The sequence below is a fragment of the Mus caroli genome, unplaced genomic scaffold, assembly GCF_978045245.1.
Source record: "Mus caroli unplaced genomic scaffold, Mus_caroli_1 scaffold_1, whole genome shotgun sequence".
Taxonomy (NCBI): domain Eukaryota; kingdom Metazoa; phylum Chordata; class Mammalia; order Rodentia; family Muridae; genus Mus; species Mus caroli.
Window position 1 is genome coordinate 178925277 of NW_028227256.1, and position 26938 is coordinate 178952214.

Here is a 26938-nt window from a genome sequence, read left to right on the forward strand (position 1 = left end):
ACTAAAGAGGCTGAGGCATAAACATGTACATACCAGGCCTCCCAGGTACTACTGTGTGAGAGCCTATCTCAAAAAAGAACACAAACCAAGCCCAAAACATGCTAACACGCCCTAGCGAGAGGGCTGGGAGATGGCTCAATGCTTAAAAGTCTAACACACCATAGCGAGAGAGAGGGCTGGGGAGATGACTCAATGGTTAAAAGTACTCCATGTTCTTCTAAAGTACTTGAGTTTGTATCCCAATATCCATGTTAGGGGGCTCACAAGTGCCTATTTCTCTGGCTCCTGAGAATTTGACAACATTTCTTGGCTAGCAGACAGTTATCAAACATCACGATAGACTATCTAAGAAAGCCTGGGCTGCAGGGAGGGCAGAGGATTAAAAATATAAAGAAGAACTAGAGTAGACTAGAAAGCCTAACTTGAACACTTCTGAAGCCTGTAGCCTTTTATCCAAATCCATCATAGTATGCTTAAGCTTGAAAACAACTTTAAATCATAGTTATAGGCCAATAACAGAGCATGGCATCAGCATGGATCTTTTAAATTTTTATCTTAAAATTTCAGGGAAAATGAAAAGCATTTCTTGTTTCCTATGAACTTGAGAGAAACCATGCTACATAATTTCTGAGAATACTTTTAGGGTCAAGTATGTATTATATAAACCAGGCATGGTAGTCCATTGCTATAATACCAGCACTCAGGAAGCTGAGTAGAAAAACAGATAGCTCAAGGCCAATGTACATCGCAATATCTTGTCTATTAAATCGACAAACCAGAAACAAAAATGAGTATGGTACAAGTATTCTCTGACAAGAAGACAATTTTATTATAATTGTTGTAGTTTGCTCTCTATTGCCATGATAAACTTTAAGACTTACAAAACAAGGGCTGGTGAGATGGCTCAGTGGGTAAGAGCACCCGACTGCTCTTCCAAAGGTCCAGAGTTCAAATCCCAGCAACCACATGGTGGCTCACAACCATCTGTAATGAGATCTGGCGCCCTCTTCTGGAGTGTCTGAAGACAGCTACAGTGTACTTACATATAATAAGTAAATAAATCTTGAAAAAGAAAAAGACTTACAAAACAAAACAAAAAACCCAAATACACCGTAGGGGAGAAAAGTATTTATTTGGCTTACATTTTGACTCATCATCTCTCCAGCCCACAGCTAGCTTTCTTATGCAGCCTTTAGTGGGTTGGGCCCTCTCATGCTGATTAACACTCAAGATAATCTCTTAGAGACTTGGCCAAAGGCTAGTCTTAGCTGTGCAACTAATTATTCAAATGGAGATCCATCTTCCTAGGTGTCTATAGGTTGAGTCAAATTGACAACAAAAACAAGCAGCAGAAAAGTCAATAGAGATAAACAATTTCATGAGAATCAAAAGATAGTGCTTTTTAAATTTTTAAAAAAGATTTATTATTTTCTGTGTAGTGTCTTGCCTACCAGTCTATCTGGGCATGACACACTTGCAGTAGATTTCCTGGAACAGACAGTTGTGTGCTGCTGCCGTGTGGGGACTGTGAATTGAATGAACACAGGCCCTTTTGGAGAGCAGCAACTGCTGAGCCATCTCTTGAGCCCCAATGTTTTTAATGCAGCATAAATCAGACCTGTGTGAGGTTTGATTCACTTTATAAATGCATTTGTGTGATGTTCTTCTTTCTTACCTGGTCTATTGGTGGCAGCCAAAATAAAAACTTGCCGGCGTGTTTCTAAGCCATCCATCTCTGTAAGCAGCTGATTCACCACACGAACACTAGCACCTGTCTTAAAACAAACAAACAATCAAACAAAACCCAACCTAGTTCCTTCACCTTCAACGTAAGGAACGCAGTCCTTTTTCCCTCTACACAACTGAGCACATTCGCTCTTGACGAGCTTCTGTGGAACAAGGGCTACAGTGGCTGAGCAGTAGCATGGATCCAGACGTCTCAGGTACCCAGAGGCCGAGGCAAGAACATGTATTCCTAAATCTGAGAGTACAGGGTCAATTTGTGCAACAGAAGAGAGAGTGAAAGAGGGACAAAAAAGTATGGACGAGAGGAGGAAGAGGGGGAAAGGCAGGCGGGCGGGCGGGCGGCAATGACTACTTCTTAAGTCATTGTCACTATAGATACTATGCAAAATAAAAGTGTCCGAGCGTGTCCTAAGCTAAGCTGTCATTGCTGCCCATAAGAATGAGAAAAAAAAAAAAAAGAACCTTAGAAGAGGTTATCTGTCTAAATCATATGCTTCTGAATTATTTGACAGCTGCCATGAACATCATTTGGTCAACTCTAGACTCAGCTTCAAAGCTCTAGATTTCTGCCTATGTTGAGTATCCCACATCTTTCAATGCAATACATAAAGGGACACTGAGTACATTAGATTTTTATCTTTTTCTTGGAGTAAATGGTACAATTCAGGACTATACCCAAGGGAATGGTTTAGGAAGTAAGTACAGGGATACAGAGATATAAAATACATAGACAATGAAGGGAAAGAGAAAGTGCTGCTATGGATTTTGACTATTAACTGACTTTCTTCATTCACTATCAATTGATGTATAGAGGCAGCAGTGCTTTATCTGCTGATCCTTATAGAGGGATGCGTCTGCAGAGCCTCACTTTCTCTCTCTGGTAGCACAGCACTGATAACTAAGACATCAGCAAACTCATAATCCAGACTCGGCAGCATTCAGTCATGGGCTAGCCAGGCAGTGGTGGCGCACACCTTTACTCCCAGCACTCGGGAGGCAGAGGCAGGTGGATCTCTGTGAGTTCAAGACCAGTCTGGTCTACACAGCGAGTTCCAGGACAGGCAGGGCTACACAAAGAAACCCCGACTTGAAAAGAAAAAGAAAAGGAGATGGCTCACTTGCTGCATAAGATATATTTTGTTAATAAAATTGACAAAAAAATAAAGATGGGCATCAGTTGCAAAGGTGTGGGAAATGGTTAATTTAACAAATTATTCTTGGATTATTATGTAACCAACAAGTTATCTGAAATACGACATAGTATTGATTGTATCTCAATATCATGTATGTACATCTTTAGACATGATTCATACTTCCCAAATTCTATTCTGTATTATTTGTATATTGCACAAACATCAGATACAAATGTCTCAGAAAGTTCTATTTGTAAAAGAAACACCTAGAAGAAATATGATTGTCTAAAACAAGGCATTGTCAAGTAAATTCTGCTTTTCCTAGACTTGTATACACAGGTAAAAATAAAATCAAGATAGCATATCCATCCTTATATGTACAGCAGAGGTCTAAGCTATCCAAGTACTTATGAGAGATCTCTAGAATGATTAAAATGATAACATGATGGAGCATGCAGTGGTGTTAGTGTCAGCAACTTGCAAGCAGTGTAATCAGGAGAAAGGGATTTTAACTTTTTCCGTAAGTGTGACGACTTGTGTGAACTTTTATAAGCGAGCATTCACATGTAACGAGAAAAAGCTTCGTTACTTACTTCTCGGTCTGATCTCCGAGGACATAAAGCATCCACTTCATCAAAAAATATCACGCAGGGGGCTGAGTTCTTGGCTCGCTGAAAAACTTGCCGAACAGCACGCTCACTCTCACCAACATACTACACATATACAGAAAGCAGGTAAAATGGAGAGAAAGTTCAATCTTGGGGCTGAGAACCAAGTGACAATAAGAGCAGTTTTCCATCATGTAGCTCCTAGGTGTTTATATACTCAGGAATGTTAAACAATAATTTTTATAGCCCATGAATTTGAGAGAACACAAGCATGGAATGGTAGAGGAAAGGGAAGGGGAAAATGTTGTAATTATATTTTAATCTAAAAAATAATTTAAAAATTGAAGTCATATAGATGTCAAGAATTCTCAAAGTGTTAAACCATATGCAATTGCTAGTAGTAAATCATTTTGACCTATAAAAGCCAACTGTACCAGACATGGTGGCACACTCCTATATCTCAGTACTTGAGAGGCTGAGACAGGATAATCACCAGTTTCAAACCAGCCGTGAGTACACAGTAAAGCCCTGTCTTAAAAACACAGACAGCCAATTACATATTTAATCAGATCAGCTGATTTTGTTTTTGACAGAAAATGAAGACTATGTAGAATATAAAATCTCTAGTTAAAAAAAAAATTCCCACAATTCTATTGTCTAAAAGCAATTTCCTATTTCTTATGTAACAAAAATACCCAGGAGTAGTTGTTACATATCCAATATCACTAAAATACACAAATCAAATTGATATCCACTGCCATATATAAACAAACTTGCTAAAATAGAAAAAAACTTTTTTACACAGCAACAGTGGAGTCTGAGTGAATGTGCAAGGCATCCCATAGATTCATAATGGCTTACTCCATGTTAAAAATCTAAATTTAAATATAAACATTAAGTACAGCCAAGGAAACATAGCTATCCATAAGTAGCAATATTATAAGGACAGAGTAATTAGACAATTTATATGTAAGGACAAGGTTTTTCTCTATGGCTACACATTAAAAAAATTCCATTAGGGCTGAGAGTATAGCTTAAGTAGTACAATAATGTTCAGCATACACAAGGCCCAAGAATCCTAAAAAAAGAAAAAGTTTTCAAAACTAACACTAAGTAAGAGCAAGGTTTGGGATTGGGAGATAAACAGCTTGCTGTGCAAGCATGAGGATCTGAGTTCAATTCCCACGACCCACATGAAAAAAAAACTCAAAACAAAAACCTAACATGGTGGCTAGAATTTATGATCCCAATCCTTGGAGCTTGCTCATCAGCCAGTCTACACCAGTCAGCAAGCTCCAGCCTGCTTACTCTGAGGCACATCCCAAGGTATGCCTCTAGTCTCCGCACACACCCGAGAACCCTCCAATACATACAAAACAAGCACACTACTACTTTGAGGTATCTAATTTTCTCATTTATTTTCTGTATGGCAAAGGAGAAGGCATGCCAGAGCAGCTGAAATAGCTCAGATGATAAGTGCTTCCATGATTGCATGAGAACTCAAGTTTAATTCCTGGAACCTATTGACAAAGCTGGGCACTAGGGAGTCAGAGAAGGCAGTTCCTGGGGTCCACTATCCAGCAGTATAATCTCACAAGACCCAGGTCCCAGTAAGAGACCCTGGCTCAAAACACAAGGTGGACAGGTTCTGAAGACCAACACTCAAGGTAGACCCCTAACTTCCATATACATGTACATCTATACACATGCATTAGTGTACACACACACACACACACACACACACACACACACACACGCGCGCGCGCGCGTGCGTGCGTGCGTGCGCGCAAACAATTCATACTTCACAAGCTGTTCAAGAATAAATACATTTGCTGGGCAGTGGTGGCGCACGCCTTTAATCCCAGTACTCAGGAGGCAGAGGCAGGCGGATTTCTGAGTTCGAGGCCAGTCTGGTCTACAGAGTGAGTTCCAGGACAGCCAGGGCTACACAGAGAAACCCTGCCTCGTAAAACCAAAAGTAAAAAACAAAAACAAACAAAAAAAGAATAAATACATTTGAAGTGTCTGACAAATAGCAGAGAACACATTTCAATGTTAATAACTGTAAAAAATCATTTCTATTTTAAAGCAGAAACTCAAGTTAATAGTTGAATAGATTTACTCAAGAAAGCATTTACAAACCCTGTATGTTATAGCAAGCTCAATCCTCCAACTCTGTAACAGAGTTTTGTCAAAATGTCACAACTGTCCAAAGACCTGAGAGCTCAGAGTCCTATAATTAGAATTGACACATTTTATCTTAATTAAAATAATGGCTGATGCCACATGACTTACCATATTCAATAATTCAGGGCCTTTGACAGATATAAAATTCAGTCCAGACTCATTTGCCACAGCCTAGCCAGAAGAAATAAAAAGATATAAAATGTAATGTAATGGGATTTTGTTTGTTTCCTTAGTTGGTTTTTTTTTTAAACAAAGGTTTCCTGTGGCCTAGGCTAGCCTCAAACTCTTTGTGTAGCAGAGAATAACCTTAAAACTCTCGATTCTCCTGCCTCTAGCCCCCAAAGTACTGGGACTACAGGCACGTGCAACCATATCTATATTACCATAAACTACAAAACATCTCTATGGCAAACTATAATACAGGCATTAAAAACCTTAAAGCATTTTATTACATTTACGTATGTGTACACGTGTATATGTGTAGGTGTGCTCGGGCTTTCCATCACTCTTCTGAGGAGTCAGTTCTTTCCTTCCACAGTGTGGGTTCTGGGATTGGATTCAGGCCATCAGGTTTGATGCTCACTGGCCATCTCTTTAGCCCACGGTATTAACAATACTGTATTCAGGGCTGGAGAGAGGCTCAGTGGTAAAAGCACTGGCTGCTTTTCTAGAGGATCTGGGTGTGATTCCGGCACCCAAATAGCAGTTGGTATAACCCTTTGTAAGACTCCAGTTCCAGGGTTTCTGTTGTTGCCTTTTGATCTCTCACGGCCACAGGCACACATGGTATAATCAATTATTGAAAATAAAAATACTGTATTCAGGAAATAATGCTAAGCAAGAAAAGTGTGCTTAAAAACCTTTTATTTGAAGCCAGGTATAATAATTCACTTTTTAAAAAAAAAAATTGTTTTTTCTTCTTAAGATTTATTTATTTTTATGTATGTGAGTACATTGTAGCTGTACAGATGGTTGTGAGCCTTCTCTGTGAGCTGAACAGATGGTTGTGGTTGGTGGGGATTGAATTTTTAGGATCTCTGCTCGCTCTGGTCAACTCTGATTGCTCCAGCCCAAAGACTTATTTATTATTATACATAGGTACACTGTAGCTGACTTCAGACGCACCAGAAGAGGGCGTCAGATCTCATTATGGGTGGTATGGGCCACCACATGGTTGCTGGGATTTGAACTTTGGGAGAGCAGTCAGTGCTCTTACCCACTGAGCCATCTTGCCAGTCCATAATTCACATTTATAATCCCAGCACTCAGGAGGCTAAAATAGAAGGATCTGTAAGAGTCTGAGGTCAGCCTGCACTACCTGAGTCCCAGACCAACCCAGGATACAGAGAAAGACACTATTCCCTGTGATTAAAATAAAAAGTTTTTAAAATTTTACATTTTTGGAATACATACATATATACATACATACATTGCTATGGTTTAGATTATGAAATATCTCTCAAAGGTTTATATGTTAAAGGCTTGAGTTTCTGCTGACAGGAGTTTTGAGAAGTAATTGGATCCTAAGAGATCTGACCTAACAGATTGATACATTATCCATGGAAGGCCTTCCCTTTTCTCAGGAAAAAGGGAAGATAGGATGGTGTGGGGGACAGGAAAGGAGAAGGAAGGACTGTGAGGAGAGAAGGGAGGGGAAGCTATGACTGGAATATAAAGTAAATAAATTAATAAATAAAAATAATAATTCAATCTCCTGGAGTGGTGGTAGTGCATGTCTTGAATCTGGGAGGCAGAGGCAGGCAGATCTCTTTATGAGAACAGCTTGTTTCCAGGAGGGTTCTAGGACAGCCAAAGCTACACAGAGAAACCTTGCCTGGGGGGTAGGTGATGGGGGTGAGATTCGATCTCATTACTTAGAGGCAGTGAAATGCTTGAGAATGGAGGTCATCGGGGCACACTCTGGAAAGACTTATCTTGTGCCCACTCTCTCCCTAGCTTTTCCTGTCTGCTTCCTAGCTGCCATGAGGTGAGCTACTTTTCTCTGTCACCTTTCTGACATGATGTTCTCTCCCATTCTGCCCCAGGCATGGAAACAAGGAGCTACTAGTTACTGAAGTCTCAGAAATCGTGAGCCAAAACATGTCTGCATTTGATCAAATCAATCAAAGCTCATTAACATATTAATTATCTTGTCTATATTATGTCTTGATATGCATAAAAGAAAAGATACCGGGGCTGGCTGGCTCAGTGGTTAAGAGTGCCGACTGCTCTTCCGAAGATCCCGAGTTCAAATCCCAGCAACCACATGGTGGCTCACAACCATCCGTAACAAAATCTAATGCCCTCTTCTGGAGTGTCTGAAGACAGCTACAGTGTACTTACATATAATAAATAAATAAATCTTTAAAAAAAAAAAAAAAGAAAAGAAAAGATACCTGGGACTGACTAACAAATAAAACAGTGGTAGCAGAAAGCAACAGTAGGATTATAAACGTTTTTGCCTTTTACTAATTTACATTTTCTACTGCAGAAAGGCTTTTTAAAATATCATAAAGAACATAGTAGAAAATACTCATTATAATAATTAAGCAGGGCTGGTGAGATGGCTCAGCAGGTAAGAGCACCCGACTGTTCTTCCAAAGGTCCTTAGTTCAAATCCCAGCAACCACATGGTGGCTCACAACCATCCTTAACAAGATCTGACTCCCTCTTCTGGTGTGTCTGAAGACAGCTACAGTGTACTTACATATAATAAATAAATCTTTAAAAATAATAATAATAATTAAGCAAAAGCAAGAATCAAGAACAATGCAAAGGTCAGAATGACCCTGAGCAAGAGTACTGCAAGCTCATGAATGGTGCAGTTTTGAGAAACACGGGAGCCTTTTTGTCTTTAGGGGACAGGACCCTTTTCTTGCTTCTTTCCCAGGAATGAGGGTGACACAACCAATTAAAACCATTTTGTTCTAAAGGACAATGTAGAAAATTCTATTGAAAAAGAAAATCAGTTAGTTAAAATGGACTTATAACAGAGTGTACACAAAAGATCTACTTCATGATGTTATTTAAACCTTCATTATCCTACTGAAGGCAAGAAATACAACACACACAGTAGAACTTGTGCCATACCTTTGCTAGCAGAGTTTTTCCACACCCAGGAGGACCAGCTAGGAGGATGCCAGCTGGAGTCCCCAAACCAAGAGTTCTGAACTGGTCTGGGTTGCGAACAGGTGCCTGGAAGAAACAATGCCAACTGTGATCCAGTATACATGCTCACTTTACACTGAGTGTTCAAATGTATGTCATCTCTTATATTTAACCCTGACCACAAAGCCTAAAAATGATGGTGACTGGTCACTTTTTTAGACATCACACACATGGTACATGGTGATAAACAGGAAAGGCTCTCTCTTTTCTTTCATTTTTCTTTTTTCGGTGACAAGGTCACACTATATATTCTAGTTAGCCTCCATCTCAGTATGTAGACCAGGCTGGCCTCAGGTTCAAAGATCTGTCTCTGTCTCCTAAGAACAAAGATTAAAGGTATGTACTACCACATCAAGCCAGATTCAATCCTGATTCTTAAGGAATTTATATATACATGTAAACTATAAGACCACTTTAGACAAAACAATACAGTATTTCATTATAAAAAGTGCCAGTGTATGCACAGATCCAGGACTGTCTCTAGCCCTTGCCGTCCATCTTCTTTGAGGCAGAGTCTCTTGTTCTTTCTGTTGCGTCTACCAAGCAGGCTGGCCCACAAGTCTCCAGGAAGCCTTGCTGTCTCTGCCTTGTCTTCCTCCTGGGAGTGCTGTAGTTATAGACTAGATGTTAACTACTGCACCTGATCTAACGTGGCTTCTGAAGACAAACTCAGATCCTACCCTTGCATGGCAAATGGTTTACCCCTGAACTATTCCCCCAGCCAAGATGAACTACTTCAGTATATTAAAATAAAGTTTTAAAAAAATCAACCAAATTTCTAAGTTATGAAAGTCCTGGAGACAGCTTTCTCAGGGAAATCAGAGGCAGCAGGGCCTATACACGGTTAAATACCACACATGTTGCTCTCTACCATCCTAGTGTGCTTTCACATTTGGTAGTACATATCTCCTAAATGGGTCACAACTCAAAATGGTCAGTAAGCAGAAAAGTAAAAGTAAGCTAAAAATCGCTGGGCAATGGTGGCCCACCCTTTAATCCCAGCACTTGGGAGGCAGAGGCAGGGGGATTTCTGAGTTCGAGGCCAGCCTGGTCTACAGAGTGAGTTCCAGGACAGGGAAAAACCTGAAAAACCACCTTGAAACCCTGTCTTGAAAAACCAAAAAGTAAGCTAAAATCAATCCAAAGTTTCATGGGCACCAAAGCTGCCTCGACCCTCTTGACTATGACCAAGAAGGTAGTTTTCACACACACTAGTCTCGAGTGAAACCTAAATTTGTTTTTCTTGAACTCACTATGTAGTAACCAAACACAAACAAAACGAGTATGAAACATATCAAGGGAACGACGCTCCATTGTTGGGACAGTTAAAACAAAAAAGATGACAAACTGAAGCCGAATTTATATTTGAACCGAATCTCAGGAAAGCTCTATGTTAAACATGCACTTAGGGGCTACAGAGACGGCTCAATGGCTGAGTAGTTCCCAATACCCAGAAAAAGTGGTTCTCAATAATCTATAAGTCAATTCCAGAGGAGTGATGCCTTTAGACCTCCACCAGTACTAGACATGTACTCAGTACAAATATATACATGGAGGTAAAACACTCATACACATAAAATAAGGTCTAAATTTTTTAATGACATAATCTGGTAGACATGCATGCAGGTTTTCTTTTAGATCTTAACTCACATCCAATGCAGATGGCACTGATAGCTGATATACCTACCAATATTGCCATTATAAGCTCGTCTCTAATATCTTCCAGGGCACCAATATCAGCCCATGTCACATTAGGGACAGTTACAAAGCCTTCCCTTTTGGCAGAAGGCTGGACTTCTGCTAGAGCAACAATGAAATCGTTCAATTCAATGCACAGTCCTTGCATCTGTTCCTCTGAGAGGGGATTTTGGTCTCTTAGCAACCCCAACAGCCTTTGCAATTCATCCTTTAAAGATAAGAGTTAAAGGAAAACAATGTGAACCACAAAGTTACATGTAATTTAAATAAGTATTCCAAGATTATCTAAGTTATAGTGAATTTAACAAACTATGCATTGTAATAATGTCTCTAGATGAGATATATTTCTTTCTAAGTACATCATATATTTGGTGAAATAAAAAAATCAATTATAATCAAGAAATATAAAAGTAATTTCTAGGTCAGTATTAGAGGCCAATGCCACTCAGTCACCGACAGCTAATATGTAAGTTTGAGGCCAAAATGGCTGGGGGTGGGGGGAGAAGAGAGAGAGAAGAGAGACTGATTTGACATTATAATTCTAAATTTTAAGATAGGGTTAGATAATGCAAACATAGGCACTTGGCCAAAAATATCCATCTCCCGAAATTCCATTTCATTCCTAAATGTTCTTAAAGCAGCTGACTTAAGACAAAATTACCCGAGAAACAATGTAAATACATTTTCAGTTTCTCTAATAACTTATCAACAAAATCCACAGTGAGGAACCTTCCTAGTTCAATGAATCTTGAACTCCAAAGGCAGATTTTTGCTTTGTGAAGAATATTAAGGTACACACACACACACACACACACACACACCCTCCCTCCCCAAGACAGAGTTTCTCTATGTAGCCCTGGCTATCCTGTAACTTAATCTGTAGACCAAGCTGGCTTTGAACTTACAGAGGATTAGAGGCAATGTACTATCACCACCTGGCAAAATGTCTTTAATTAATTCACGTGGATAGGTGTTCTGCCTGCACATATGTGTGTTCCATATATGTGTCTAATGCCTACAGAGGCTAGAATAGGTGTTGGGTCCTCAAGGACTGAAGTGATAGCAGTTGAGAGTTGTCACATGGGTGCTGGAATTTGTACCCAGATCCTCTAGAAGTACTAGGAGCCAGAGCTCTTACCAGTGAGCCATCTCTCCAGCCCGTTTTATCTCTTTAATCATTCTGAAACCAACATCTACATATATAGATAGATATTGATATATTTACTGTGTGCTTTCTGCTAGGAAAGTTAATACTATAACAAAGATTAAAATAAAAGAATCTGTATTGGACATGGGCAAATTATCAAGATTGATAAGATTATGTAGCAGGGGACTGGTGAGATGGCTCAGAGGTTAAGAGCACTGACTGCTCTTCTAGAGGTTCTGAGTTCAATTCTCAGCAACCACATGGTGGCTCACAGCCATCTGTAACGGAATCTGATGCCCTCTCTGGTGTGTTTGAAGACAGCAACAGTGTACACACATACATAAAATAAATAAATCTTTAAAAAAAAAAATTACATAGCAAACAGCTGCCATTAAAACCTCCATAACAGAACTAAAGAGATGGTAAGCACTGCCTGTGATTCCAGAGGAGCCAAGTTCAACTCCCAGCACCCACATGGTAACTTACAGCTGTGCGTAACCCAATTCCAAAAGATCTAATTCTGGCCTCCTCAGATAGCAGACATGCATGTGGTGCACAGACATAACTCAGGCAAACACGAGTACACATAAAATACATTTTAAAATCAAAACAATACCATGCCTTGTGAAAATATAATTTGAGAAATTCTGATATTTATAGAGCTTTCTTTTATTTGTCCTTATAGTCTCACTCTAAGATGTTTAAATGCAGAGCCTGATTTCTCATTGCTATAGCTGGCACTTAGAAGAATTCTTAATAGATAGATATTTATTAATAAGAAACTAGCTAAGCTGGGTGGTGGTGGCGCACACTTTTAATCCCAGCACTTGGGAGGCAGAGGCAGGCAGATTTCTGAGTTCCAGGCCAGCCTGGTCTACAAAGTGAGTTCCAGGACAGCCAGAGCTACACAGAGAAACCCTGTCTCGAAAAACCAAAAAAAAAAAAAAAAAGAAAAAGAAAAAAGAAACTAGCCAAACCTGGATTAATGCAAGCCCCATGTTTAAGCTCAGTTCAGATGAAAGTTAAATTGAATAAAATAATTTTAAAACACAGCAACTCTGGGGCTAGAGAATTGGTTCAGTGTTTGAGAGTTCTTAAAGCTCTCACGGAGGAGCTGGAATCGATTCCCAGCACCCACAAGTAACTGTAAGTCACAACCATCTGTAACTCAAGTCCCAGGAGACCAGAAGCTGTCTTCTGACTTCCACGGGCAATAGGAGCACATGCCTGAACACACATACACACACACACACACACACACACACACACACACACACACACACACACACACACATATATATATATATATATATATATATATACATACACACACACACACACACACACACACACACACACACACACATAAAGGTAAAACACTCATACATATAAAACAATAAAATCTAAAAGAAAAATGAAATATAGCTCTACTTAGAATCCTGTAGTAAATCCCATAATGCATCTCTCACTGATATGCATCTTGCACTATATGAAGTTTACACCATTTGCCAGTCTGTATATGAAAATATAGTTATCTAATTGAAAATTTGGAAATTTAAGTATTTTTAGCAATTCTGTGAGACTATCTTTACAGATTAGAAAACTTGACTTACTAAACTGAATTTTTGAATCAACCAATCATTCTATGCTATTTATAAAAAAAGCATCTATCACGGTTGACAGGAATAACGATGGCTTCAAATAAGAAAAAAGAACAACTGTTCTAAAACAAAAAAGCTTTGCAAAGCAGAGTCCAAGCAGGTCTAGCAAAGTACAGCTTCTTAAACCTAGTGTCTTTGGTAACAAAGGAAGGAAACCTCATACCCAAATTACACAATGCCGTATGTTACAATGAGCTTTTATGATATACCACTTAACCAAGTGTCATATAATCGCCAATGCTTTGCAGGAAACCACAAATGTTTTCCGTAAAGGACTAAATCTTGGTCGTGTCAAGGCATGAACACAAGGTAAGAGAAAGAACACCTGTGTTTCTGAAGTGGGCTCAGCTCCCCGCATTTCCTCCTGGTCTCCTTCAGAGGACAAACCTTCAATCTCAGGCTTTTTCTTCTGCTGCGCCTGCTGTTTCATCAAGACCCTATTGACCGCACACATGGCTGCCTCTCGGCAAAGAGACATTAGATCAGCACCAACAAAGCCTGGTGTTAGGTGTGCTAAGTGACAAAAATTAAAAGTTTCCGGAAGCCTCAGTTTTCGGCACAACGTTTGGAGAATTCTGCAGAAAAGATAGTTTAAAAAATTCAGACTCCATGATTATTAGTAGAAGTAAATTCCTAATTAAAAAAAAAAAAGTAAATTCCTACCTATATTTACTTGAAAGCTTATATATTAATCTGTACTGATGGTATCATAATGAATGCTACATAAGATGAAACAAATCACTGAATAAATGCTCACTACTCTAACTACATACCCAGCTTTATTCCAGAAAAGCTTATGCTAACATCTGTGAATTGGGAACTATGCTGTGTACTGTAAAGACAAAAAGCACAGGTTTGTTTGTTTCTTTTATCCACTTTAAGTGTTTTGCAATACTGTAGAGGAAACAGCGTGTGGGGAACATACTTACAGGGCAAATAAAATATGTACTTACCAGAAAGAGAAGCCTACTCAAAGCATACTTCATACTGTCTAGTACTACACGCTTGTCCCCTACTCCACCCGTGAAACGAGGTCTTAGTATGTATGTAGCCCTTGCTGGCCTGCAACTTGGTATGTAGAGCAGGCTGATCCTGAACTCAGACAACCTCTGTCATCCAGAAACTGGAACCAATGTCATGTTCCATCATGTCCAGCTCTACAAGTTATCTTTTACAAGCATATATTCATTACACAAAATGAAGGTTTCATAGTGATATTTATCTTGGTACTTCAAACATCCAACATTGGATTTTGAGGCAGGGTCTCATGCAACTCAAGGTGGTCTCAAATTCTGTATGTAGTGGAGGATGGCCTTGAACTCTTGATCCTCCTGCCTCTACCTACCAAGTACTAGGATTACAGATCTGTGCCACCATAATCAGCTAACATCATCTCATATTAGGATAGCTACTGTTCCAATTCCCATCACTTACTGTTGTTCAGATCCTATACCACATGTAAAACATTTCATTAAGCCCAACTGACAATATGGTAAGTGCCAATGTCATTTATTTTAAGAGATGCAGGTCCTCTTATGTATCTCTCAGTTTCCTGAGTATAAGAGACTACATACAGATACATGATACCACACCCAGCTTTTAATCTGTGTTTTTTAAATTTTTTAAGATGACATTCAAATGGAGTTAGACTTTAGTTTTAAAAGGTCTCTAAGGTATGACCTTTTTCTATGCCTATAGGCTTCAGGGTAAATTATGCACAAAAATGTTCATACATGTAGAGGAAATATATTTTGAGAATTTTAGTATATGCATATTTCACTAGCAAAGAAAGGTTATCCAATTTGGTTCTTTCCATGTGAACTCTAACTGATGGATAAAATAATTTTTACAAAGCCTTATAAACATGCAAACTATTAGGAGTTCCCAGAATAAACAGTCCAAGTCTTAACAATTTATTTGTTAAGAAATGGGATGAGTTTTAGCAGATTTGGGTTTTGTTGTTGGTTTTGTTTGAGTTTTTGGAGACAGGATATTGTATAATCCAGGATGGTCCCACACTTGTTATATATAGCTCAACTGCTCTATACTTCATAAATAAATGAGTAAAATGAATATTAGTTTGCTGGTTGTATTAAAGTATTAGTAAACAAGCTTTGATAATAAGCCATTTAAATAATACATGTGAGCATAATTATTATCTATACAAATAACTCGTGTCAAATATAGTAACTTTTTAGAAAAATGAGGTGATGTCAAACACTGGGAAGAGGAAATGATAGCACAGACCTAAAGCTGGACCTTCCACACAGTGCTGACCACCTTCTCCAGCTATTCTCAGCTCTTCCCTCCCCTTTAAAGCAATCATGTCCTTTCATTGATATCCATCACTCATCCTAAAAGTGGCCAGTGATTATGTGAATTTAGAATCACAATTACCACAAAAAAAATTGAAAATGTGGTAGTTGACAACATTAATTCACGAGATTTCTACTCTACTACCTTAAGGGGCATATCTTCAGACACTCTGGGCATACAGCTCTTTGCTCTTTCTACATCGATCACTAAGAATCATTCATTAAAATCTTTGATTGAGCCCCACAGCCTTGGGCAGACTAGTGCAATGGCACTGAGACCTAACTAGTATAGGAACTAGATGGCTCAATGCTACTCCACACTTACAGACACTGCCCCTTAAGCTGATAAGCCAATCAGCACAGAAGGCATCAAGAGTATCAGACAAACAGCTATCAATAAAAACAATGATTATCATTACTGAACAAACTAAAACAAATGTCCTATTGAGTTACTCTGTTAAACTCGGTTTTATGTTTTCCTTTTCAAATCAATTTGAGAGAGAAAAGGGAAAGAGCTCGGGGTAGGTTGATTGCAAACACATTTGAGGTCTTCCGTTCAATTCCCAACACACACACACACACACACACACACACACACACACACACACACACACACACACCGCAATGAAGAGACAAGAGACAAAGAAAGAACAGACATTAACTACATGGTATTTCTTAGCACTTATTTTCAAAACATGTTACTCAGCTCACATAGTGGTACACAAACAACATCATTCTATAAGAATATACCTTTCTCTGGCTGCCTCATCTGGGATACCCAAGCAGACTTCTCGGTCAAACCTTCCTGCACGTCTCAAAGCAGGATCCAATGAGTCTGGCCTGTTAGTAGCTCCAATAACTAGGACCCGAGCTGTAGCTGCCACGTTATTCAGATCTAAGAACCAGATGTAGACAACAGAGAACAAGACATCTGATATTTGAGGACAGCAATGCTTACACAAATGATTTACAAGTTGGAGAGAATTTATATACTCTGATACACAAATATTCATAAACATTTATTGTTTATGTAACAAATGTGAAGATAAAGCCTGCCTTTCTTATCAGCAATTCACAATCTCCTGAGGATACAAAGCAGTTAAGTAAGGAACATGGCGTAAGACACATTTCAAAAGTCAGAGAAGGGAGAACGGCAGCTTCACGGAAGAAAACACTCAGGAAAGCCTACAGGGCTAGCTAGTATGGTTTCCATAAGCGGAGGCAGAAGGTCTACAGAGAGCAGCAGCATGAGTGATGATAGCACACAGGGGGCACATGCAAGGCACACCCAGACAACGGGAACAGTCCAGCAGTGGGGCCTGGGGAAGACAGCAATGCTGTCCCACAAGGATGGCGAAACCAGGAGAAGGGGTAAAGAACAGCCCAAGTGCTGCAGAGATGGCTCAGCAGTTAACAGCCCTGACTGTTCTTACAGAGGTCCTGAGTTCAATTCCCAGCACCCACGTGGTGGCTTACAAACACCTATAATGGGAGCCAATGGCTTCTTCTTCTTTCAAAAAAATGATTACAAAAAAAAAAAGGATCAGCCAAGCCACCCTGGCTTACTTAAGAAATAAATTTTTAGCCGGGCAGTGGTGGTGCATGCCTTTAATCCCAGCACTTGGAAGGCAGAGGCAGGTTGATTTCTGAGTTCCAGGACAGCCTGGGCTACACAGAGAAACCCTGACTTGGGGAAAAAAAGAAAGAAAGAAAGAAATAAAGAAAGAAAGATTGATTGATTTTTAGAAATTAGCAGAATACAGGATTTAAATTGTGTCTTTCATAGATACTGTCAGTTTTATCTTTTGTAAATGTTCTGAAAGCTGAACTAGAATAGGAGAGAGTCCAGGTTATACTGCCTCATAGGAATAACATGGCATTCAAATGCTAAGTACAATGTAAATCATGGCTATGTTATCGGATTAGGAAGACTCTAAGAAAAGCTTTTCTAGAAGACAGGCCTCCCTCTTGGTCTCTTGCTCCTCCCTTGCTCCTCCTTTCCCCATCCCACCCCTGCCTTGCTCATGGCCGGCCTCTACTCCTCTACTCTCTCTCTCTCTTTCTCTCTCTCTCTCCCTCTCCCTCTCTCTCCCTTTCTCTCTCTCTGTGCCTTTCTTTCTCTGCCTCTGCTACCCTCTTAACTCCCTCCCCACGCACTCTACTCTATACTATGCCAATGTGTGGCTGGTCCCTGTGGGGGAAGGACGCCTCAGCATGGGCCCGTTGAGACATCTCATTTTCCACACCTCACCACACCTCCATAGAACTCATTTCCCCCTCTCTTTATCTTTTTATAAACATATCACTCTCTGGTGTTTCTGAAGACATCAACAGTGTACTCACATACATAAAATAAATAAATCTAAAAAAAAATGTGGTTACCACTTAATAAAGAAAATATCTAATAAGAAAAAGAAAAAGAAAGAATATAGGCCCCAAACATGACAGAAAAAAAAAAAACAGATAAAAATGAAAAACGAAATAGCATAGGGCACTGTGTGTGGTACTGATGGCAGGGGTGTAGTTCAGTGATAGATAGCTTGCAGAGCACACACCAGGACTCTGGTTCAATCCCTGACACAAAAGATTAAGTTCAAGTAATTTACAATTGGGAGCCATAAGAAACTTGCCTTACATACATGCACGTGTGTGTGTGTGTGTGTGTGTGTGTGTGTGTGTGTGTGTGTAGGTATGGGTGGAGAGAAAGAGAGGAAGAGAGAGTGTTATGTAATATTTTAAATTAACTTTCCTTTTTTCATTTTGTCTTGAGACAGGTTCTCACTCTGTAGACCAGGCTAGGTCTAAAATTCACTATGTAACTCAGTCTAGCTACAATTCATGTCACTTATCCTGTTCCAGCCTATGTGTTTGGATAATACATTACAGGTATATGACAATACAACATGTGCTATTTCTGGTTTTTGTTTTTGCAGCATTATTCTGACTGGCCTATAACTCACTATATAGCTCAGGTTAACTTCAAACTCTATAGGGAAAACACTGGTAAGAAATGTTTCCATATAATGGAAATGCTAATGTTAAATCTGCATAGTAAATTTAAAGAATAGTATTAGCAGTGAAAAAGAGGTAAACCCAGAAGTTAGGAGCTCATATTATTAGTACAGAGGACCCTTCTTTGGTTTTAAATTCCCAGGCCTAAAGGCTCAAAATGACCTGTAACCATGAGGGCTCTTAAAGGCCTCCGCAGGTCCTGCATTCACATACCCCACCCCCGCACCCTACATATGCATACTTAAAATAATTTTTTTGTGGAAGGGAGATAGAGACAGGAATTCACTTTTTTGTAGCTCTGGCTGGCCTGGAGCTCACTATGTAGATCAGGCTAGACTTGAACTCATAGAGATCTGCCTACTCCTGCCTCCTGAGTGCTGGGATTAAAGGCATCACATCAGGTTGCGAGTAAAAATATTTTCTTAAAAGGCAAATATGAATGCATTAAAATTTCAATATCTCTTACACAAATGTATCCTTAAAGGCCAACAGTAGGTACTATGCAACCCTGAAAAACATACACAGCAAAAGCAAACCAATATATGTGTACACACATATTTAATTACTATAGAATTGGGACACAGCTCAGGCAGAAAAGTGCTTGATATATATGTGTGAGGTCCTGAATTCAATCCTCAGAACCCACATTTAAAAAAAAAAATGCATTCAGTGTAGCAGCTTTGTTACCCCAGTGCTGGGGAAGTGGAAATGGGCAGACCCCTGAGGCTCACTGGTCAGCTAATCTAGCCTATTCAGTAAGTAAGCACCAAGCCAATTCAATTAATGGTAGCTCCTAAAGAATGCTACCTGAGATTGACCTCTGACCTCCCTCCTCACATAAATAAGTCACTCACTCACAGGTGCACCCACAGACACACACCCCCACGGTATAATACAATTTGAATGGAATGGAAAATCTTTTAAAAAAAGGTACAGTTTCATGAGATTCACTATGTAAGTGATCAGATGTACATGCATGACTTGCATTATTTTAAGAAATATATTATCTTAAAATGAATTCATTATTTACCATCCATGCAGGTTAGAAGCTGGGCTACAATTCTTCGTTCCATATCTTTTGAAGCAACTTCTCTTTTGGGGGTAATTGCATCAATTTCATCAATGAAAACAATACATGGTGCATTTGACTAGAAATAAAAATAACAACAACAACATACATATATATATATATAAACTATAAAATAAATTCCCTATATTGGAAAATAACATTTATGTATTCTTTTGATTTTTAAAACTAGAAGGTTGCCTGGCGTGGTGGCGCACGCCTTTAATCCCAGCACTTGGGAGGCAGAGGCAGAGGCAGGCAGATTTCTGAGTTCGAGGCCAGCCTGGTCTACAAAGTGAGTTCCAGGACAGCCAGGGCTACACAGAGAAACGCTGTCTCGAAAAAAAAAAAAAAAAAAAAAAACAAAACAAAAAAAAACCTAGAAGGTTTAGTCACCAAATGAATAACCATGAACAAGGCATTCACAATAATGCTTCTGATTGTTATCAGAGAACCAGATGCTTAAATAGAAAGGATTGTGGTTTATGAATAATCTTCTGAAACTGTTCTGTAACTAGGCATATTTGTATATTACAGAAAATAAGCTGTAAATTTAATAGTTCTCAACTAAGCATAGTAGCACATGCTAAGGATTCTGGCACTTGGAAAGATCAAGACAAGACTTCAAGGATTTCCTAGGCAACATTTCTCTAACAAACAGCAACAAAGAGACATTCGCGCGCGCGCGTACACACACACACACACACACACACACACACACACACACACACACACACACACACGCAAAAAGGATTAGGTGAAAAACAAAACCTAGGCTTTCAATCTCAATCTTTTTCAGTTACTCCATAGTCGAAACAGTGACATTTATTGTGCTAAAAGTCACACTGTCACTTTGAAATGACAGCAAGGAACAGATACTTGGCCCATCACTACTGGCTCTCTTCACCTATTTTCCTCAAGACAATGCTTGCAAAAAGCACTCATGATTGCTAGATCAGTAAGTAACAAAGTTCAGAGCAAAGGTCTCAGAAAGTAAACCCATTACTTTTTGTCAGTGACCTGGAAAACTCAGTGAAAAAGATCAGAACTTAGCCTAAGGGAAGGGGAACTTTAGAAAACACTACCCAGCCTGACAAGGTTCCACCATCCACTTGGATTAGGGAGGGAGTGGCAGAAATGCTCACTCAACAGCTGCATCAGGCACTGTATTTGCTCAGTACTGCTTTACAGGGAGCTGTGATACAAACTCATGCCCTAAATATGCCACTTAACTTTGCATTCATGTTTGCCATTGTGTTTACCATATATACAAAAGTTTCCAAGTGTTACAGCTCTTTTAGAATGTATTTAGCAGGTTTTCTGACTTCAGTCGGGATCCCTCTACCCCTCCTCGCCCCTGTCTGAATGAGAAAGCTCCCCATGCCCAAGCCCCCACACAAACACACTCAGGCTCGTATGTTTGAAAGCTTGGTCCCCGCTGGTGGACGTGTTAGAGGATTAGGAGCTGTAGCCTGGTTAGAGGAAGCATGAAGAGCCTGAGTGGCTCTCAGTTGGGTTTCTCCACCTCATGCTTGTAGACTCTCAGCTCCTGCTCCAGAGCCTGCATGCCCGCTGCATGTTGGGCATCAGCTCTGAAGTTTCAAGCCCCAAATAAACTTTCTGTAAGTTGCCTTGGTCATGGAGGCTTCTCACAGCAACAGAAGAGTAAACTAAGACATGGTAACTATCTGCACCACTTATATCCGTTCTCTCAACCGTCCTGGTACCGTTCGTGCCTCTCACTGTCGGTCTATATAATGAACCTGTCAGCTAACCTCTACTTCTCCCCATCTTAAAACTATTCTTCTTGCTGGGCACAATGGCACAGCACAGCAAGGCAGAGGCAGACTTGTAAGTTTCAGGCCAGCCTGAGCCACATAGTTTGTTCTAGACTAGCAAGGGCTAAACAGCACAACTTTCTTTCAAAAATTAATCAACCACTCTTATAATTTATACTTATTGTAAGTACCTAGTTACTTAGTAATATTGCTGCTAAAATACATTTCTCTCCTAATTTCACATCAGCTTCAGGTAGTTACAATGGTTATGTTTATGAGCAATTATGTGCTTTAGATGCAAATAAAGACAAAATTAAGCCCAGTGTGGTGGCACACAACTGTAATTTCAGCATTTGGGTAGAAATAGGAGGGTCTGCAGTTCAAAGTCATCCTCAGCCACACAGGAAGCTTGAGTCCAGACTGAGTGATGTAAACCCTGCCTGAAAGGGGCAGAGAAGGAAGGAAATGGGAAACAAAAACTTCTCATCAGTTTTTAGTTTTAGTCACAGCGGTGACTCACTCTGTTCAAGTGCAAGTGTCATGATTACAGGACTCTTGCTATGTACTAGGCACAATGGTGAAGGTTTTAATTCTTTCACTTGGGCATGGTGGTGTGCATCTATAATCACAGCACTTGGGAGGCTGAGGGTCAAAGGTTGGTTGTCAGGAATGTATTTAAGGCAGGCTAGATAACACGGCAACAACACACAATCTGGAAAAATGAGTGAATCTTCTGATTGTGAAAACTGGGTACTTTACCATTCCCATCGCTTGTGTGAGAGCACTGAACTGGTCCTTAGCGTTCTCAGTGAGAAGGCAGACATTTAACCACTGTAGTATATGCACAAGATGGACTTTAACTGGATCCCAATATCCACTTCTAAACTGTATAATCTCTGTTATGAGAATTTTCTTTTCACCCCTCTAATCATATAAACAGCATTGATCCTGAGTCTTACGGTGATTGCATAACCCTAAGTATTATAATATGATAATTCTTATGGTGTTTGCAAGTTGTTCAGTCAGACATAAGCTGGAAAAACAAAGTAAATGAAGTGACTTCAGGACAGTATGTTCTCAACACTTAACTCTGGGTACGACAGCCCAAAGTTTGTCAATATAAGCTTGTCACCTATGTACTTGGTTTCATGTGAAACATTACATTGCCAGGAGTCTATACCATTAAATTCACTTTAAATTTTTACCACTGAACATTTTTACAAAAGGAAGGTCAGCAGGTGGGAAAGAATTCTAACACAGAAAAGCAGACTCTACTGAAAGCGTGCAGCAGGTGATAAGCTCACGTAAGCAATAGCTGACTCACCACAGCCTGGTCAAATAACTCACGGAGCTTCTGCTCAGACTCTCCAGAAACTCCGGACACAATCTCTGGAGCAGCCACTTTCAGAATCGGCAAGTCAAGTTCCTGTGCACATATCCAGAAAAGAAAGACCAAAGGTTAAATAAAACTTAACTTCCCCACATTCTTCTTACTCAATCTGTCATACCAAAATTAGGGAGGTTTTTTCATTGTAAGTTTTTAAAACATATATATTATTTATTGTGCATCCATTCATGTATGTGTGCAGGCATGCTTGTGCCACTGTGTACACATAGAGGTCAGAGGACAACCTGTCAACGTTGGTTTTCTCTTTCCACCTTGTTTGTTTCCTGTTTCAACAGAGGATCGCCAAGCACGGTGGAAAGCCCCTTTACCCACTGACACATCTTTCTGGCCTCTACAATTTCCTAAGAAATTCCATCTCTGTATGTGAGCCTAATGACAAACACTACTTAAAAGTATGGAGAGATGGCTCAGCAGTAAAGAGCACCTACATGGCAGCTTACAATGGTCTATAACTCCAGCTCCAGGGGATCCCATGCCCTCTTCTGACTTCCATGGACACCAGACATGCACACGGTACATAGACATACATGCAGGCAAAATACTCACAAACACAATATAATAAATAATCTTTTAAAAAAAAAGAAAAGAAAAATTGGTGAGTCGTAATGGTGCACAACTTTGATCCCCTCTCCCCACTCGGGAGACAGAGCAGCTGGATCTTTGAGTTCGAGGCTAGCATAGTCTAAAGAATGAGTTGAAGGACAGCCAGGGCTACAGAGGGAAATTCTGTCTTAAACATACAAACAAACAAACAAACATGCCTATGGATTTACTCACCAATTGTAGTGGCTTACACCTATAATATCAGCACTTGGGAGACTAAAGTTTTGAGTTCAAGGTTGGCTGGCAAACAGTTTAAGGCCCTGTCTTTAAAGGAAATCTGGGGGTTTACTCAAACAGAGAATGCAAATGTTGCATTTATGGCCTACTATGCAGTGGCCATAGGACAAGACAGATTTATTTATTTATTTATTTATTTTTGTTTTATATATAAGTACTCTGTAGCTGTCTTCAGACATACCAGAAGAGGGCATCAGAGCTCATTACAGATAGTTGTGAGCCACCATGTGGTTGCTGGGATTTGCACTCAGGTCCTCCAGAAAAGCAGTTAGTGCTCTTAATAGCTGAGCCATCTCTCCAGCCTGACTGTTGTTTTGTTTTGTTTTGTTTTTGTTTTGGGAGACAGGGTTTCTCTGTGTAGCCCTGGCTGTCCTGGAACTCACTCTGTAGACCAGGCTGGCCTTGAACTCAGAAATCCGCCTGTCTCTGCCTCCCGCCTGTCTCTGCTTCCCATTTGCTGGTATTAAAGGTGTGAACCACCACTGCCCAGCAACAAATTTATTTTTAAAAAGACAAATCAAGTTGCTTTTAACAAGTGAGTTTATTCTATTAATGACTAGAATAATATGCTACTCTGCTAGAAAGTTCCTTGGACTTACACTTTATCATGAAATAAGTTTCCAAAAAATTTGATAGGACAGAATCAGGACTGCTAGCTCTTTATTTTGCAAAATAAGTGTCTTTTTGTGTTTGTGAGTGCAGAGGTGGATGTGGCTGATATAAGAAGAAATATACAGTTTAAAGCCGAAGATAGCTTTAAACTTACAATTGTGCCTCAGTCCAAACAACACTGGACTAATACAAACCTAACTGATCTTTTAAAAACTATTTTAGGGCTGGTGAGATGGCTCAGTGGGTAAGAGCACCCGACTGCTCTTCCGAAGGTCCAGAGTTCAAATCCCAGCAACCACATGGTGGCTCACAACCATCCGTAACGAGATCTGGCTCCCTCTTCTGGAATGTCTGAAGACAGCTACAGTGTACTTGCATATAATAAATAGATAAATCTTAAAAAAAAAAAAAAAAAGAAAAGAAAACCTAGATTCAATTCCTAGCACCCACATGGTGGGAAAAAAAAATAAATAAAAACTATTTTAGAAGAGCATTTTAACAGTGGAAATTTTAAATAAATTTAGCTCCAAGAGAAAAACATCATTTTGCATACTTTGCTGATTTTAAGAATGACTAGGATAGAAGAGAAGCAGCTCCAATGCAGACTAAATGTTTAGCTTTACAATTATGCTATTTTTGCTTCCTACCCAATTTTTGTCACAGACACAATACTTGCATCCATTAAAAAGCAACCCCACCAGCGTAAGCAGCAGCATGAAAAGGTAAATGAACCAAGTTGAGGCTGGGATGGCTCAATCTGTGTAACATGTTTGGCAGCATGAGAACCTGTGTCTGGAACTACGGTGCTGATGGAAAGGCAGGCAGTGAGCTTCACATCTGTAGCCCCAGCATGGGTAGGGTAAAGGACAGCTCCAAGGGGCTGGAGAGATGGCTCAGCAGTCAAGAGCACTGACTGCTCTTCCAGAGGTCCTGAGTTCAATTCCCAGCAACCACATGGTGGCTCACAACCATCCGTAATGAGATCTGATGCCCTCTTCTGGTGTGTCTGAAGACAGCTACAGTGTACTCATATACATAAGACAAATAAATCTTTAAAAAAAAAAAAAAAAAGGATAGCCCCTGGGTTTGCTAGGCTGTAGGCCTAGCCAAATAAAGTGAGCCAGGCTCAAACAGAAACCCTTGTCTCAAAACAACAAAAAGGCAATGAGGAAGATGATGAGGAAGGAAGAAAGAGAGGGAGGGGAGAGAGAAGGGGAATCTCTTACTGATTAAATTTGGTTCCTAAGCCGGGCGGTGGTGGCGCACGCCTTTAATCCCAGCACTTGGGAGACAGAGGCAGGCGGATTTCTGAGTTCGAGGCCAGCCTGGTCTACAAACTGAGTTCCAGGACAGCCAGAGCTACACAGAGAAACCCTGTCCCCCCCCCCCCAAAAAAAAAAAAAAAAAAAATTTGCTTCCTAAAGAGATACCAGGTCTAATTGGAATTGACCAAAGACACAAACAAACAAAACAAACAGAAATCCAGCAGCAACTAGCCTCACCCCTGCTATTGCGTGTGCAAGTAATGTCTTCCCACAGCCTGGTGGTCCATGCAGGAGAACTCCGCGTGGGGGCACGACGCCAAGGTGCTGGTATACCTCTGGATGACGCATGTGTATGAGCATTCTGCAGACTTCCTGCCAAGGAATAAGCATAAAAGATGTCTTCCTCAGCTCGAGAAAGAATCAAAGTAGAATGAAATGCCCCTATTTTTTGGAACACCAAAATATACTAAACAGAAGACAGACAGGCTTTAGGCTTTGCTTTGAGCTGAATCCCAGCATTTAACACTATGTAAATAATTTCTGTTATATTTCCATGCTTTATTTTTTAAGCTATAAAAATATCTCACAAAATACCACAAAAAGTAACTAACAGTAACTGTAACAGAGAAGACAGTAGAAAGCTGCCATGATCATTATTAATGTCATTATCATCAGTACTGTCAGAACAGTGTAACTTACAAGGCATGCACTTCACATACACTAGAACTAAAGATGTGAAGACAGAAAGCTTAGGACCCTGAAGGTTCAGGTTTGCTCACCTCACCTTCCCAATCTTTTTTTCTACACTTACTTCACATTAAAACCAAAGGACTGGAGAGGGAGTCTGGGGTGAAGAGCACGGCTGCTTTTGCGGAGAATCTGTGTTTGTTTCCTAACATGATGGCTCACAGGTGTCTGTTAAAATCAGTTCTGGTGAATCTGACAACCTCTTCCAACCTCTGAGGGCACCAGGCATGCAACAGGTACACAAACATACATGCAAGCAAGCAGAACACCTATATACTATTTGTTTTCATTTAAATTAAAAATAGGAAGGCTTTGTTAGTGTAAATGGTTAACAATATACGCATTGCATTTAATGCTATTTCTCAGTTGGCACTAACTTTTAATGTTGCATCATTGCCTCCAACATCTTCAAACTTCACATTGGAAATCTGCAACTCTGTACTCCTTGCTTTAGCTGTTAAAAAACAAAAAAGGTAAAAGGATTAGTGATTCCATACAAAAATATAACTAAAGAACCGTTAGATAAATAATGTTTTTCAACTAGGTT

General features: G+C 39.8%; 1 protein-coding gene and 1 non-coding gene across 2 annotated transcripts in view; one reads left to right on the forward strand and one right to left on the reverse strand.

Moving 5' to 3' along the window:
* The window catches only part of Nvl (nuclear VCP like), a 55382-nt gene that overhangs the window by 13828 nt on the left and 14616 nt on the right, over window positions 1-26938 (reverse strand). The window contains exons 8-18 of the mRNA XM_021159011.3: window positions 26769-26845; window positions 25882-26016; window positions 22844-22945; window positions 19706-19823; window positions 16414-16558; window positions 13674-13923; window positions 10530-10748; window positions 8765-8869; window positions 5783-5845; window positions 3473-3592; window positions 1676-1775 (exon numbers count right to left, since the gene is read on the reverse strand). Of these exons, the coding sequence (XP_021014670.2) occupies window positions 1676-1775; window positions 3473-3592; window positions 5783-5845; window positions 8765-8869; window positions 10530-10748; window positions 13674-13923; window positions 16414-16558; window positions 19706-19823; window positions 22844-22945; window positions 25882-26016; window positions 26769-26845 (1434 nt within the window). The remainder of the gene's footprint in view (window positions 1-1675; window positions 1776-3472; window positions 3593-5782; window positions 5846-8764; window positions 8870-10529; window positions 10749-13673; window positions 13924-16413; window positions 16559-19705; window positions 19824-22843; window positions 22946-25881; window positions 26017-26768; window positions 26846-26938) is intronic.
* On the forward strand, window positions 21023-21084 carry LOC115032399 (U7 small nuclear RNA). The gene has a single exon (XR_003838075.1). It is a non-coding gene; the product is annotated as a U7 small nuclear RNA (small nuclear RNA).